The sequence below is a fragment of the Zonotrichia leucophrys genome, chromosome 23, assembly GCF_028769735.1.
Source record: "Zonotrichia leucophrys gambelii isolate GWCS_2022_RI chromosome 23, RI_Zleu_2.0, whole genome shotgun sequence".
Classification (NCBI taxonomy): Eukaryota; Metazoa; Chordata; class Aves; order Passeriformes; family Passerellidae; genus Zonotrichia; species Zonotrichia leucophrys.
In genome coordinates, this window is record NC_088192.1 from 3,186,074 (window position 1) to 3,201,755 (window position 15,682).

The 15,682-nt window shown below is 55.8% G+C and overlaps 1 protein-coding gene across 1 annotated transcript in view; it reads right to left on the minus strand.

Annotated features, from left to right (window-relative positions):
* Positions 1 to 8,471: 8,471 nt before the first annotated feature.
* KIAA0319L (KIAA0319 like) overlaps positions 8,472 to 15,682 on the minus strand; it is a 31,173-nt gene continuing 23,962 nt past the window's right edge. The window contains exons 17-21 of the mRNA XM_064731340.1: positions 14,495 to 14,637; positions 13,406 to 13,528; positions 12,523 to 12,613; positions 12,085 to 12,176; positions 8,472 to 10,186 (exon numbers count right to left, since the gene is read on the minus strand). Coding sequence (XP_064587410.1) covers positions 9,999 to 10,186; positions 12,085 to 12,176; positions 12,523 to 12,613; positions 13,406 to 13,528; positions 14,495 to 14,637 — 637 coding nt within the window. The 3' untranslated portion in view covers positions 8,472 to 9,998. The remainder of the gene's footprint in view (positions 10,187 to 12,084; positions 12,177 to 12,522; positions 12,614 to 13,405; positions 13,529 to 14,494; positions 14,638 to 15,682) is intronic.

Consider the following 15,682-nt stretch of genomic DNA (forward strand, 5'->3'; position numbering starts at 1 on the left):
CCAGGGTCCCTTTTCCCCCCTCCGGCGCTGTCCCACTGCAGGTCCCGTTTTCCCGACCCCACGAGCCTCCCAACTTACGCATGGTGGGCTGGACAGGAGCGAGATCTGCGATGAGTCTGCTCTAATCCCGGTACCTTGGGAAGCAAGAAAAAGACGTATTTCCGTGGCCAGCAGCTGTGATCTGCGGGGCTTTGCATCCCTGCACGATCGCTCCCACCCAGGAACTCCCGCCCCCTCCCCTTAAAAGCAGAGACGACCCCCCCCACCACCACCCTCCCCGGCTGCTGCCCGGCCGGGTTTTGGTGGCGGCTCCGCCGGCACAGCGAGGGGAGCAGCCCCCGGTACTGTCCCCCCATTACAGAAAGGCTGCTGTCCCCAAACACCCACCGCGACACTCCACGACACCAAAGTCTCGTTTACGCTCTGAGAGTCCAATGGGGTTCGGAAAAGCTCCCGCCAGGAAAGGCAGCTGTGGGTCAGCTGCTTTCCGGGAAATTCGGAAGCCATCGCTCCGTTTCACTTTCTTCTTAACTCTAGATGGTGCTATCTCTGCTAGAGCAGGGCTGGGGCTGTCCCGTCCTCAGGGTCGCACCCTGGAGTGTCCCCTTAGGAGCCCTTTGGCCCCGATGGCCTCGGGCGGGGGCTGAGGGTGAAGGACCCACCGGGCTGGGGCTGCTCAGGCTGTGCCGGGGCTCCTGTGGCTTCACGGGGCGTTTGCCCGGCAGGTTTGGGACCGATGAAACTCTGCGGCTCCGAGGAGCACCCACAGCAGTCTGGAGAGCAGAGCTGGAGCCGCTCTGCCTCCTCCTCCCCAGCGGGCATCCTTAAAAACCGGCCGAAACCCCTCTCTGCACCCCCGTTTGACCTCCCCTCCCTGCAGCCGCTCCTCAGCCCGATCCCGCTCGGGTCAGCACTGATGTAGCCCTCAGGGCCAGCGGGTGCTGCAGCTCATGCGCCGCTGCAGCTGGTTGAAGGGGACCAAATCCAGTTGCAAGTTGATCTGGTTCCTTTTTACCAGCCCCAGGGGACGCATCGTCTCTCCGGAGGCTCCGTCTGGTCGCTGCTGGTGGTGGGGGGCTCCCGGCGTGGGGGTCCCAGCCCAAAAATACATACTTCTTAACATTCCATAGCACCGGCCGGCTCCATATGGGCATATGAAGAAGTATGTAGGGTTGGGAGGGAGGGGCGGGCGCCGCGGGGCTGGGGGCGCAGGGCACGGGGCTGCCCCTCTGCCGGCCGTGTCCCCCAGCCCCAGTGAGGTCCTGCAAGGAGCCCGTGGCCATGGTGAACCCCGAGACTGGGCAGGGGCTTTGGGGGCACCTCCTGCCCTGCCCCAGTTCCATCCTCATCCTCTCCCTGCTGCAGCCCAGGTGGAGGCACTGCCCAGATGGCCCCTGTGCCCCCAGCCACCAAACTGCTCCTCGTGTTTGGAACCATGGCCCACACATGTGTGCCTCGGACCCAGACCCCTCAGTGGCTGCAGAGTGTTCAGGCTGGTGTTTTGGGGGTGGCTGCACTTTGAGGCTGATGGATACTCCAGGATGCAGCTGAGGCTCAGTGGTTTGGGCTGTGGGGGCACCAGTGCAGCTGCACCTGCGAGGAGATGGGGGCACAGCCAAAGGCCGTGTCCTGTGAGCCCACAGGGGCCAGCAGGGATGGGTGGCAGAGGTGGGTGCCTGTGCCTGCAGCCATTTCCACAGGGGAATCCTCCTCGGCCCTGGCTCTTGGCTTGGCAGGGCTTCCCGCTGCTGCTGTGCTGGGTCAGGATGCACCAACTCATTCTCCTGCATCCCCCACGACCCCCAAACTCCACACCCCCATATCTGTCCAGGTGCCAGAGCAGTGTTTCAGCTGGTGCACATAAAGTCAGTGTAGGTGGGCACCCACCTCCCACCTCCCACACCCCCATGCCCCTGCCCATTTTGCTTGCAGAGCCAGGAGAAGGACACAGGACTCTGGGCCCCTCCCCACCCAGCAGCTCTGGACTGTGAGTGCTGGAGGTGCCTTTGCCCATGGGAGGAGGGATCCAGCTGAGAACTCAGAGTCTTGACAGTCTGAGGGGGCTGTGGGGGCTTCCCATGCCCAGCACAGACACGGCAGGGTGACAGAGGATGCACGCTGACTTTAGTTTCCTTCCCAGCCCTAAACCTGCGGTTGGAATGGGACAATGGCAGGTACAGGGAGTGTTCTGGGGTTCCCTGGGCTGCCCCGTCTCAGGACAGGAGGTGAGGGGTGCGTGGGGGTCTGGCTGTGGGCAGGAGGGGCTGGCTGGACACGGCGTGGCCGTGACTCAGCACCAGGAGCTTGGCCACACACACCACAGCTCCCTGCAAGGAGCCCCCGGGTGCCAAGTGCAGCCTCACGTCACCAGCCCAGCTCACAGCAGCCACAGGCAGCAGTCACTGCTCAGGGCCCCCCAAGACACCAATCACTGCTGTGGGGCACAGCGTGACACAGCCAGGATGCTGTGCCAGCAGCCCAGGAGCTCCCCATGGCTGCTCCCCAGGGATCCCACCCTGAGCATCCCACGCACGGCTCCCAGGAGCCAGGACAAGGGCCCAGCCCAGCAGGAGCAGTGGGCACAGCGTGTCTGGCAGCACCAGCACCCCCGAACTACCCTAAATCAAACAGAGTGGGTGTCCTGAGCCCGAGGCTGCAGAGATGCATCCACTCCACCCCCGGGGCTCTGCCGGCCCTGCAGTGCAGTGCCAGGCTGCCCTGAGGATTTGCTGCAGCAGCGCTGGGGTCCCAGGAACTGCCAGCACTGCCAGGCTGCAGTGGGAGTCAAAAGCTCAGGGCTGAACCCACCCTGAAACCACAGAGCCAGGGCTCTCACATGGCAGCCGAGTTCATCTCCAGTCACCTCGGCTGACCTTGGGCAGGCTCCCAGTGCTGGGAATCAGAGACACCCCAGCCCGAGTGGCCCACACAGCCCCAGATCATGGCACTGCTCCCACAGCCCTCGGCCGGGCTCTCCCAGTGACCTTGGAGGCTGCACCAGCTCCAGGGGATCCTCGCTGCATCCCGGGCACCTTGCTGTGTCCCCTGCTCCAGCCCGGGCCCCCCTGCCTGCTCCCACCATCCCTCCTTGCCCCTGCCCTGTTCCACAGACCGCTTCTACCCCACTGCCCTCTCTGTGCCCGGACATTCCCTGTCGTCCCCACCAACCCCTCTGCAGCCCCGGGCGTGCCCCCCGCCCTCGAAGGCATCCCCGAGCCCTCCCCAGCCCCAGCGCTGCTGTAAACCCCGAGCCGAAACCCACCAGGGAGCTGCGGCCTGGGGCAGCCCCTCTTCCAGGAATCCTCCATGCCCGCACACCGGCTGTGGATCCCCGGCCAGGGCAGCCCCCGTGCTCTCTGCGTGCCCCGAGAGCAGCTCCGTGCCCGGCCAGGGTGGTTTGCGGGCACCAGGCGGCTTTGCAGGGGCTGCCGGGGCCGGCCGTGGTGGCACCCACGCGTCCGCAGGCACCCAACAACCCCGGCTTGGCTATAAAAGGAAGAGTCTTTTTTCTCCCCCGGCTCCGCCAGCGCCGCGTCCCTGGCCGAGCTCTGCAGCCGCTGCCCCGCAGGGCCCTTTCCAAGTTTTCCCATCCAGCGCTGCCCCCCCAGCCGGCTTCCCCCGGCTCATCCATCCCCACTGCAGCAGCTGCTGGGTGACTTATAAAACACCAAGAGGCCCAGCAAGCAGGAGGGTGCAGGGGGAGCGCTGGCACGGGGTGCCCGAGGGATCACCCCGGCTCCGTCCTGCCGTCCCTTTGCCCGTGTCGGGGCGGTGGGCGCATGACCCCGGTGCACCGGCCGTGGTGGTCAGCGCTTCCCTCCGTGCCGGTCCAAAACGCGATGCCGAGGTGCCCAGAAGTTGGGTTTCCCATCCTATCCCGCAGGCGTGGGATGTCCCCACTTTGCGTCTCGGCTCCCTGGGGAGGGGGCGACCCACCCCGCTGCAGGGGGACCCCCGCAGGCAGCAGGGCCGCAGAGCCCCAGCATTCACCCCAAAGACCCCTCTGCAGCCGGGACGTGCCGGGGAACCCCACTGTCCCCCCAGCCACCCCCGCTCCTCCGCCCGCACCCGGGCTGGCCCCAAGCAGGGGGGGCTGCGGTGTCCCCCTCCCCGGGGCGTCCCCTCCCCGCCCACGCTGCCGGCGCCCGCAGCCGGAGCATCCCCGGCCCCGGCGGGCTCAGCACCGGCCGGGCTCGCTGAAGGTTAAACCTTGGCGGCGGGGAAAGCCCCGCTGCCCCCCGCAGACCCCGCAGCTCCCTCCCGCAAGGCCACTCACGGTGCTGGAGGTGACAGCGGCCGCAGCAGGCTGGGCTGGCGGCAGCGAGCTGCGGTGACACCCGGCACGAGCACGCTGCTTCCCTGCTCGCCTTGACTTTGCCACAGGACTCCTCCGGCTCGTCCGCAGGAGCTTGCAGCATCCTCCAGTTCAGCGGGAGAAGTTCCTCGCCAGGAGGGAGGGAGGAGGGAGGGATTTAAGGCAGACCCTGCCGGGGATGCAACATCTCCGGGTGCAGCTGAAGACCCCTCGCTTGCTGGGCACCCCAAAGCTCCCTCCTCGCTCTCCCCATCCTGGCGTTGGTGTCCCGGCACACGTGCCCGATTCTGGGTGATCTCTGCTGAGAAACCCTCTCCCTCCCGGACAGAGACAGCCCGGGCTGCCACCAGCACGCAGACAGCGACCCAGCTCTGCCACCTGCCCCACGTCCCCCGGGGGCCCTCGGGGGTCCCAAGCCTTGTCGTGGGGGAGCCGGCACACAGCACCGGGCCCAGCAGCAGCCCAGGGCAGCTCGAGGGCAAAACGGAGCTGGTGGAGTGCACAGAAGGGTAAAACCTGTCACCACCTCAGCCACACGAGATTCCCCGTGCGGATGGGCATCCCTGGGTGTCCCCAGGCCACCCACCTGGGGTGTCCCCAACCACGGGGCGGTTGTTCCAGCATCCCCAGCTGCCAAGTCCGGGGGTACAGAGCTGCTCTGCCCACCCGGAGCCCCATCTGTCCTACCTGCAGAGAGCCGGCAGGGCAAGGGGCAGGATGCTGGGAGACACCTTAGCGTGGCTCCCAAAGGGAAAAGCCAGGGCCAGCAGCGTGGCATCCCTCCCGCGGCGGTCCCGGCGGCTCCCTGCCTGCCACGACACCCTCCCCACGCCGGGTGCGCTCTGTTTGCCTGCTATTTTTGGCAGCCTCCTAAGAGCTCCTCTCAGGCTATTAATAATGAGAGTGAGAAATTCGTTTGGCCTCTCCTATATAAGGAAAGGTAGAGGCTTAGAGGCAGCTAAATATACTGGCGCGTGCGGGAGCGAGCGGGGAGCCCTTGGCACCGCGTGTGGAAAAGAGATTGTTTGAACAATGGAAAGACGGACTCACTCGGAGCACGGGGCCCCGCCTGGACCGACGGGCGGACGGAGGGATGGACGGAGGGTGACGGTGCCCACGGGCCTCCACCGCAGCAGCCGCCGATGCCCCTCGGGGCTCTGCCTCAGCAGGAGGAGCAGCGGGAGAGGAGAGGCAGGAGCGGGGATGCTCTGCAACTCCTGCTCCGAGCCAGCCACGCTCGCCCCAAAATGCCTGCGACAACCCCCGGGGAGTGATGCTGGGTCAGGAGGGACGTGAGGGGTGCTGGTGGTGGGACCAGGTGTGCTGTGATGGGGCCACACGGCCGGCACAGGGTCGGTCCTGCGGCTGAGCCCCCGCAAATCCCGGCCTCTCTCAGGGCCGTGACCGACGCTCCTGCCCGGCTCTGGAACAGCCCCGGGGGTATTTCCCCAGCCGGTGGTGGAGGTGCCACACTGTGGCATCTCTGGCATCTCCGCAGGTGTCACAATGTGTCCCACCAGCACCCTGCAGTGTGCCCGCACCCTCGGCATAGGGATAATTTACGGAGAAATCATTACTGTGTCCCCCCCGTGGCTACGGGAGACCCGGGCGAGGTGCGGGAGCTGCTGTCAGGGAGAGCCCGGCTGAAGAAGGAAAGCAGCAGCAATCCAGGGAATCCTAATGACAGGAAGGCGCTGGGGAGCAGCGCCAAATCCACACGGTCGGAGCAAGGACAGCACATGCAGCAGGATGAGCACAAAGAGAGGAAAAACCGGGTTCCTCTGGCTCCGGAAAGAGCTTTTTGGGTTTTTTTTTAACTCTTTGTAGCCACGGTGCTGCTTAGGGAGGCACAAGTGGTGCAGCTGCGGTTGCAGCCCCGACCTCTGCGGCTCTGTCACAGCCCGACAGGCGCCTGGCCTCGGCCAAATCCCGGCACCCGAGGGACTGCGGGGCTTCCCCGGCTGCTGAGCCACCAAAACACCGGGACAGCCACGGTGGGAGAGCCCTCACTGCTGCCTTGGCCACAGCTGCCTCAGTTTCTTGAGCTGTGAAATTCCAGCAACAAAACCAATTTCACAGACTGAGGATGCTCTGAGGCTCCAGCCAGGCGCTGATCCCCTCATGGGGATGTGACAGAGACCAAAATCTGCTGGAGGCAGGAGCAGCTCTTTGCCCTCAGGGCAGTGAGAAGCCCCAGTCTCCTGTTCTGGAGCTGCTGTAAGTTCTCCCCACCCACCAAGCAGAGCCAAGCCGGGGAGCTCAGCAGATCCGGCTTCCTCTGTCCTTAGGTGACATTGAGGGAAGTGAACTCAGAGGCTCCAGCCCACCCCATGGACAGAAGGACAACCCTGAAGGTGAATCTCCAAAAAATCTGTGTCCGAGTGCCATCAGTCCCTCCTGGCTGCCATGTGCTAAACTGTGTTCCCTACACAGGCAGCCCCACCAAGAGCTGGGTGGCCACAGTCACCTCCTTCAAGGACTCCACTAACTAATAAATGTTCCTCTGCTGCATGAGGAGGTGCTGCCATCCAGGTGTGGGGCAGCTGCTGCTTTGCTTTCCTGTGAAATGAAGCCTTAGGTGAGAACTGTCCCACAGCTGAAACTGGACAAAGAGGAAAACATCTTCCCATTTGCAAGAAACATCTTCCCATCTGCAAGAAGCATTTTGTTTAAAAAAAAAGACTTTTAGTCTTGACCCAAGTAACACTGGAATCACCAAACATCATTAACCAAAGTGCACACAGGCTGGGCACCCCCAGCTATGCAGCAGGATGTGGAAAAGATTTAAGAGCAAACTATTTAAAATCTATAGAATGTGCCTCAAATATCTTCACTAGTGCTTGAATGTGTTAAAGGAAATAAAACTGAGTGAAGGGGCTGGTTCATCTGACAGATGTCTCAGCCTTTAACTTCCACACGTGGGCAACTTGTAGCCAGTGTCTAATTGTGAAATCATACAGCATAGCAATGCAGAAACCTTCCTGAGCAAGGGCACGCTCACGGCGCTCGGGTAACAAACCAGCAGCAACATCAGTGGCACTGGGAGAGCAGGAGAGCAGGGAAAGGGATCCCAAAAGCCCAGGGAGGCTCTGGGCACACACCTGGGGAGGGCACTGCAGCACACAGCCCACCCTGCTCCTACCTCGGGCCTGTTCCCACCTTCAGCATGTGGGGTCTCCTCACCTCTGTCAGCCCCACACGTCCTTGTGCCCCCCAAAGCTGGGGTGCAGAGCCTGTCCCCATTCCTGAAGGTTTGGTGGCACTGAGGGTTAACACGTGGAGGGGGAAGAGGCTGCACAGCCAGGGAATACCAATGGGAGCCAGGAATCTAATGTGAGCTGTGCTGTGCTGTCACAAAGCTGCACTCAGAGATGGCAAGTGACTTGGAGCTGCTGGGCATGGAGGGGAGGCCAAAACCTCCCCCAAAGCCCAAACTTGGGTTGGGTTGGGGAGCAGCCCCTCAGTACAGCCCCCCCACCTGAAGGGCTGTGACCCCACAGTGAAACACAGGGGTGAAGGGAACAGCTGAACAAAGGTGTTGGAGGTAACAGGGATTGCAATTCCCTCTCCTGTAACAAGCAGCCAGGCTCACTGAAAGCCCACCCTGGGTCTGTTGAGAAGGGCACTGACCCCTGCAGTGCCTGAGCCCTCCCTGGGATGGGCAGGAGAGAGGGGCTCAAAAAGCACAATCCCCAATGCCCAGAACTCAGCAGAGCCCAACAGTTCCCCTCTCCCAGCACAAAGTGCTCCCAGCTGCAGCCTCAGGGCCACACCTGGTCAATCCCTGCAGCTCCAAAGCCTCCTGTTCCCACAGTTTGCTCACTTACACCCAAATGAAGGCGCACACAGAGGTCGGTGTCACCCAAGAGTTAAGTGTGGGGCCATGGGACAGCCAGCGCTGGGCTGTGCCCTCTGAGGAGCCTCCCAGGGTCAGCCCTGCCTGTGTGTGGTCCTGGGTGGGTTTGGAGGGTGCAGGAGCCTCCAGGGAGGGGAAGCCTGAGCCAAGCCCCAGCTGTGTGCCAGACAGCCCAGGCACAGGGTGGCCCCTGTGACGCCAGCAAATGCCACAGCCTCAGCACTGGGAGAGCTGCAGGCTCCAGAGCTGGCCTGAGCAACAGCTGATTGCCCAAAAAATAAACTCAGCAGCAGCCACGACTACATTCAGTGAGGGAACACCCCCTCACGTTCAATAGTGTTTAATCTTCATCTAGCTCAACACAAATCAGTAGTGCAGCAATATAAATACAACTGAGGAACTTTAAGCCTTTTGGCTTTCATAGCTCAATAAGAAGGAAAAAAAAATGCCAATGAAACCAGTTTCCAGTTTTTAAATTAAACACAAAGAAAGGCAATGAACTGCCCACCCATCCCCAGAGAAGCAGTGGCATCCTCCATGCCAGCACGAGGCTGAGCTCTGCCCGAGGACAGGGTGCAACTCACGACAGCAGCACAGTGAGATAAAGGAGTGGCAATGGGAAAGGAACCCCCTGCTGCCCCTGGGCTCAGGGACACAGTGACACGCTGTGCCACGTGCTGCTGGCACTGCCCACCACCCCTGGGCACCCAGAGTTCCCTTTTCCACCACAAAAGGACATCAGTGTGCTCTTAACATGGCAATAGGAGCACACAGGGCTCTGCAGCCACACCAGCACAGGGCCAGTGAGCTGCCAGCCTGAGGGAGCAGCCAGCTGGGGACTGCACAGACCAATCCCCATCACCTGGGATGTGCAAATTTTAAGGGAAAAAAAAAAAAAACCCAAACCAAAAAACCACAGTACATAGTGTTCCATAACTGAGATATGGTTATGTCCAGCCTCATGGACGGCCTGGTGACCAACAGAAGGTGCTGGGGCCACAGAATATGTCACAGCTTTGGAATGAAGCCAGACATTGGACAGAGGTACCAAAGGTGGGTGTGGGTCCCCAGCTCTGGTACCAAGCAGGACTTTGCTGCAGGAGGGGGTCTCCCAGCCTGGGCAGTAACCACAGGTCAGCTTTTCACACATCAACAGGCACCAAGTCCCAACACTCCCCAGGAGAGCAGCCTGACAGTGATTGGGAACAGCCACAAACCCCTCTCCTACCTGCAAACTGCCAGAGTGTTTACATTCCCCCTCCTCTACACTCCAACAGCAGCCAAGTGCATGTGAAAGGACAATCTACATTAAAATAGTGCTCAAACCATTAGGGAAGGTGGGAGTAAAGGAGAAGAAAGTCGTTGGACAGCATAACTAGCCTGTGGTAGGCTATGGGAGCCTGAAGGGAGCTCAGAGCACAGCTCAAGTCCTTGACTTTCCTTCTCCAAGGAGCTCCAAGGCAAGTGAGCTGGAAGTCCACAGGTGCTCCCTCCAGTGCAGTCTGAGGTGGCTTAGGGAGGTCCTGCACATTCACGGTTGCTCCAAGTGGTTCTGTCCTGCCCTCTCCAGATGCCAGCTCCATCCTTTCCTGACTCTTCTCCTGGGGCTCACAGTTGCCTTCTCCTCCCTTTGATTTCCCTTGAAGTTCAAATTCAAGTACAACCAGTTTTAACCGAATGAAAAGAAACCCACAAAACCAAAGTTATTTTTCTGTGAAACAAGTTAGCAGCGTTGTCCTGGTCAAAGTGGCCTCCAAAGGCCCTGCTAGGACAGGGATGGGATTTGACCTTCCCTGCTGAGCTCCAGCCAAGGCTGCCCAAGGGGGGCTATAGGATCTCCTCCCTCTGGCTCTTGGCTTTGAGGCTCAGCTGCCCGTTGCGCAGGGAGCCGTTCTGGCTGCGCAGCAGTTTCCCTTTCTCCCGGTCAGGCCATGTGAAGATGGCTTCATCACTGTCCAGCTCCGACTCTGAGTGCATCAGGCTCGTGTTGAGGACTTGGGCTTTCTGTCTGCCACCTTGAAGGGGAAACATTCCCAGGTTAGAAAAGCTTTTAACACCAGTGAGGACCTCACTTTGCTCCATCCCCTCTAAGTCTCCTTTTCTCATCACGTCTAAGAGGCAGCAGAACCTGACTTTCCTCTGTGTGCCTCTTATTCCCTGGGATGCTGAAGCCAAAGTGATCCTGTCTCAGACACTCTGGCATGTCAGGGGTCACAACAACACTCCAAGACAGCACAAAGCACAACAAGCAGCCAGGAAGGCAATGATGTGACCAGAAGGGAATGTGAGTACATGGGGGAGCTCTGTCTCCCTGACCTTGCTCGGGGCATTGCCTAGAAAACGCTTGGAGGGCTCACAACTGGAGTAAGAGAATATGCAGGTGTGTGAGGGAGATCTCTGCCATCTCACTGCCCTCTCCCTACTCTCCTCTCTGCAAGAGAAGAGAGATAAATTAGCAGGATGAATTTAGATTAATGCACAAGGACAGGAGAGAGACATTTACTGATATTGTCAACAGAGGAAATATTTAAATTTAGCTTTTCCTTAATGGAGAAATGCAACATTTCCTCTGTTAGCAGAAAGCTCCCTGGACATATCTAGCAGGGAAAAAGACTTCAGTCAGCAGCAAGACGAGTTCAGTTACCAGAGAGCAAATGGTGAGGCACATTTAGCACACTGATTGCACAGTGGGCTCTGAGGTGACAGATGGTCAGATTAAAGCAGAGTTGGGTGCTGAGGGAGGGAAACACACCCTGGTTTCCTGCAAGGGTATCCGTGTTTGAGCAGTGGGACAGCCTGGTGCTCAGAGGAACAGCTGATCAGTCTGTCACTGCAATGCCCTCCATGCTGCTCTTGGGCACTGCTCACTTTGCTGGAACACCATTAAATGGGATAACACCAGCATGAGCAGTCATTTCCTGCTCACAAACAAGGATCAGGGACTCTTTTCCATGCACAGTTAACACATCCCCTTCCCTAAACAAAACCAGGACACACTCTGACATGAAACACACACTCAGCAGCTGCAGAGCTCCCTGGCTTTCAGCAGGGCTGTACTTGGCACACCCTTCCCAACACTTCCCTCTTTTCCTGGTCAGTCAGCAGGTGCCCATGGTTCATGTATCAGATAAAAACACTCCAGCCTGAAATAACCCCCTGATCTTTGCAAAGCACTGCCAAGCACTCTCAGGTCAGCAATGCTGGCTAAGAACACTGAGGACAAATCCTGCCCTTCTGGAATGGGCCAGTGGACCTGCAGCCACATGGAGCACTGAGGAATTCGTGGAGCTCCCTCTGAAATGCACCTGCTTATTGGAAAACTAGAGGATGAGCTAAAATGCGAAATTTTCACAGCCTGATAAGCACAGGAGCAAGAATAAATAAGTTGATGAACCAGTTGTTTGTGGTGGGTGAGTGGCAGAGCAGAAATAAACCTCCATCTCTCCAGTACACAAGTATTTTGAGGTTGTTCTCAGGTGTTGATCAGTTCAGTGTAATGTTTAGTGCCACTGAATTCCTGCTTTACAGTACAGAATGACCAAAGAATTGCATATTGGCAAGAAGGGAACTACCAGAATCCAGGGGGAAGCTTCAGAGCAGAACAAGTTACAGTCAAGACCCAATTTTGGGCTTCCTGAGTCAGACTGTTCTGCATAGTTCAATGCATCCCCTTCCTACTTCTGAGGTACCAAATGGAGACATCAGGACCAGGCCAGTTTCAGCCCCAATTTCCAAACCTAAAAGTTAGATGACTTTACTAAATACCCCATATACAGATCTGAGACAAGCTCTCAGATCTTCTGAGACCCCTCTGTCAGTCCCTACATCACATTTGTTTCACTGTTAAGTCCACTAAGGAACAATCCTCAGTCAGCACTCTGGAAGTGCTGAGCTCTTCCCTCTCATGTTTTACCTGCTTTGGGATTTGGTTTTAACTCCAGGCTTTCCTGATCCGTTGCATCCAAAATCTTGTATTTGCTTTTTCTTTTGGATTTTCCTTTCCGTCTAAAGGGGAGAAAAAGGAATTAAGGAACAGTCCATTTCTAAAAGAGCCAGAAGAAAAACAACTCTGATCTTCAAAGCTAAAGCACTCGCTATTTAGGATTATGCTCATATTACAAAGTGAAACGTTAAAATGTTGCTCAGTTGCACATTTATAGGCTAATCCAAATTTTCTTCTTAACATAACCCAGAGTTCTGGAACTTTAACATTTAACTTGAAACACTTAAAACCCAGGATCCCAAGGCTCAGCAGATGACCTGCTGGGACAATGGGATTGAATCTTTAACCTCCTACTGCAGACACTTGGCTGTGAAACCTGGATACAGCAGGGTTTGGTCTCAGTCCCACCTCTTGCAGCAGCAGATCACCATCCACGACAAGATTCCAAAGGCAACCACGATGACAAAAGATGCAATGATCACATACAGCACACTCCACTCTGCAAGCAAAACCCCAGAGATAAACACGTTTTGGCACCTCATACAACTGACAGTGCGCATTTTAGGGGACTGGTTTTGGGAAAGAAAAGGCAAGGCCTGCCTCTTTGCAGAATTAGAGGCTGGCATTCCCCACTGGCAGCACCACCAGATCCCTTGGGAAGCTCAAGATCCAATGTGTGGATTGGCTGGGCAGTGCTCACTGTGTGCTGGTTGATAAAATTTGCTCTCCTGTGGCAGCACAGAGGTGACAGAAGAGAGCTGTGATTTATACACCCAGAATGGACTCAACTCTTAGTGAGAGTCCACTGTGAGGGTGTGAAGAAAACTCATTCCCCTGTCAAACATCTGCCCAGAGGTGAGACAAAGGTCTGTGTGCTGGTGTCAGCATCTCATCAGGAGATGACAGAAGAGAGTTGTGATTTACACACCAGAATGGACTCAACTCTTAGTGAGTGTCCACTGTGAGGGTGTGAAGAAAACTCATTCCCCTGTCAAACATCTGCCCAGAGGTGAGACAAAGGTCTGTGTGCTGGTGTCAGCATCTCATCAGGAGATGACAGAAGAGAGTTGTGATTTACACACCCAGAATAGACTCAAGTTTTAGTGAGTGTCCACCTGGGAGGGTGTGAAGGGAACTCACTCCCCTGTCAAACATCTGCCCAGAGGTGAGACAAAGGTCTGTGTGCTGGTGTCAGCATCTCATCAGAGCAATGGGGATGCCTGGCACGTGCCCAGCCGGGGTTCCACACAGGGGTTTCTGTGCCAAGGTGCCACCCAGGGGGGTCACTCACCGCAGTTGCTCTCGCCGTCCCCCATCTGCACCCTGAGGAAATTCTCCATCCAGAAGGGGTCACACACGCAGCGCTTGGTGAAGGAGTCACAGCGCCCGTGCTCGGAGCAGTTCAGCTGACAGGCTGGGGGCCAAAACCAGCAAGGTGAACTAAATGACTCACAGGTGAGGTAAAAATGGGAGAAAATAGTTCAATCCAGCCAACCCTTCCTGCAGGCTCTGATTTGAATGTGGCCCCTCTGCAGCTCATTCATAGCTCAGTAATCACGAGAGGTGAGAAGTGCAGAGTAAGCACCTGGGCTTCCTGCCAAACTGAAACATCCCACTTCACCAGCAACATATATTTTGCCTAATAAATCCTCATTTTGATATACAAGTTATGGAATTTGTATATTAGTCAAGTAAATGTTTTTAAACAAAGTTTTGATTTTCCAATTCAAACCCCGACTGTGAGACAGACAAGAAACAAACAGATCCTTTGGAGGCACCAAACAGAACTGAAAAATGGCTTCTGAAGGCCACAAAATGGTAAAATCAGGAAGTAATGAAAATAATTACTTTACACAATTCTAGTTTCAAATCTCTAACTGATCAGCAAATGATCCTCACAGGATGGATCTCATAAAAGAAAAGCAGTGCTAATGTAAAGATGTAAAATAATGATAGAAGGGGAACATTTCTTGCAGACTGATGTTTGTGCTGCACAGGAAACGAGTGGGTTCACAGCTACCAAGATGTGCAGTTTATTGTTTTCAGGATGACACTGATTTCAGTGGCTATAGTCCATTAATACTGTATTTTAGTTTCATAAGTATCAATCTGCTTTTGGTTTTGTGAACTCTTATCTTCACAGCAACACTGCAAGTAATTATTTATAAGAAGCTGAATAGTGAATGGATGGAATTAATTGGTAAATAAGTGATTAGTGAATAGTCTAATACACTTAATTTTCTGTTTCCCATTTATTAACATGAAAGCTCCTGCAGTGAGTGTGTGTGGGCATGGGGGTGTTTTCAGCACCCTTATTTCTGTCAGGCAGCTGAAAAGAAGGTAAAAGATGTTCAGTCTGTCCCAAGAGACTCTCACTTACTGACTGTGTTAATCTCCAGGGCCCGGAAGATGAGGAAGTCTGACTGTTGTTTCCTCAGCTCGTTCTTCAGCGTCCAGGCCACCTCTCGTCCTTTGAATATCTGGTGGGGAGGCTGGTTCTGCACAAAGAACACCATCTTTGTGCTGGAAGAGAGGAAAAAATTACTAATTATCTGCTGCTTCTCCAAACATCAGGTGGAGAGCCACACTCTCCAGTCTGTCATTAGAGGGACTTACTCAGAATCCCAAATTTATTTGAAGACCAGACTGCTGGCTCTGTTTGAAAGCAGTAATGGTAGACCTGGTTCTACAGTAGAAAACCCTTCAGGATACCTGATCCATTCATATTTTCCAAGCTAGGGCTCCATTGTTCATGAATTTGCACATCGAGGAGATCTTTGCATGTTCATGCTAAGCATCAAATCCCCAAACTTTAAGGTCTTGCTGTTTTCATACTCTCCTTCCTTCCTCGCTGTGGGATTCTGAGATTTTACTACTCTGAAACTTTGGGGTCCATTTACATGCTCAGCACAGAGCTCCAGCACCAGAAAATAGAAATTTACAGTCTTTTGCAGAGTTGAGTTTGAATGCACCAAGTGCTGTAGCCCAAAACCAACCCAGGTGTGAAGGATTCTGTATTCTGCAGCTTTACTGCATTAACTTTATGACAGAAGAACTTGTTCCTCATGGCTTGCTCACCTTGCAGAGCCCTGTGGATCCTTTAGACTCACAAAAGGATGCATGAATGTTTGGGATTTATTATCACTAGTGAGCTCATGAGTCAATGGCATTTCAGTGAAACCCTCAGAGTATGTGAAAAAGAACAAACCAACAGCCAGAGGAAAAAGCTCTTTTTTAACAGCACAAGTTACTTTGACAGTGGAAGCAAAAATGGGATCTTAAAGCCATCTGTCAGGAAACCATCTCTGCTCCTTTTTAACACTTCCCACTCTTTTGTCTGCTTGAACACATCAAAAGATGAAGCATTAATGACAAGAATCCCTTACTTGCCTTCCTCAGGGGCGACTGGCTTGCTCATGGCAGAGACAGAGAGCTACAGTTACAACAGAAAGTGCTGGCTCCTCTGTTCTCAGCTCTCTAGGTTTGCATGGACAATGAATTCTGATTTTCCTGCTACAGCAGGCCAGGTGGACACAAAGGAATTGATACATCACAGCACTCAGCTAGG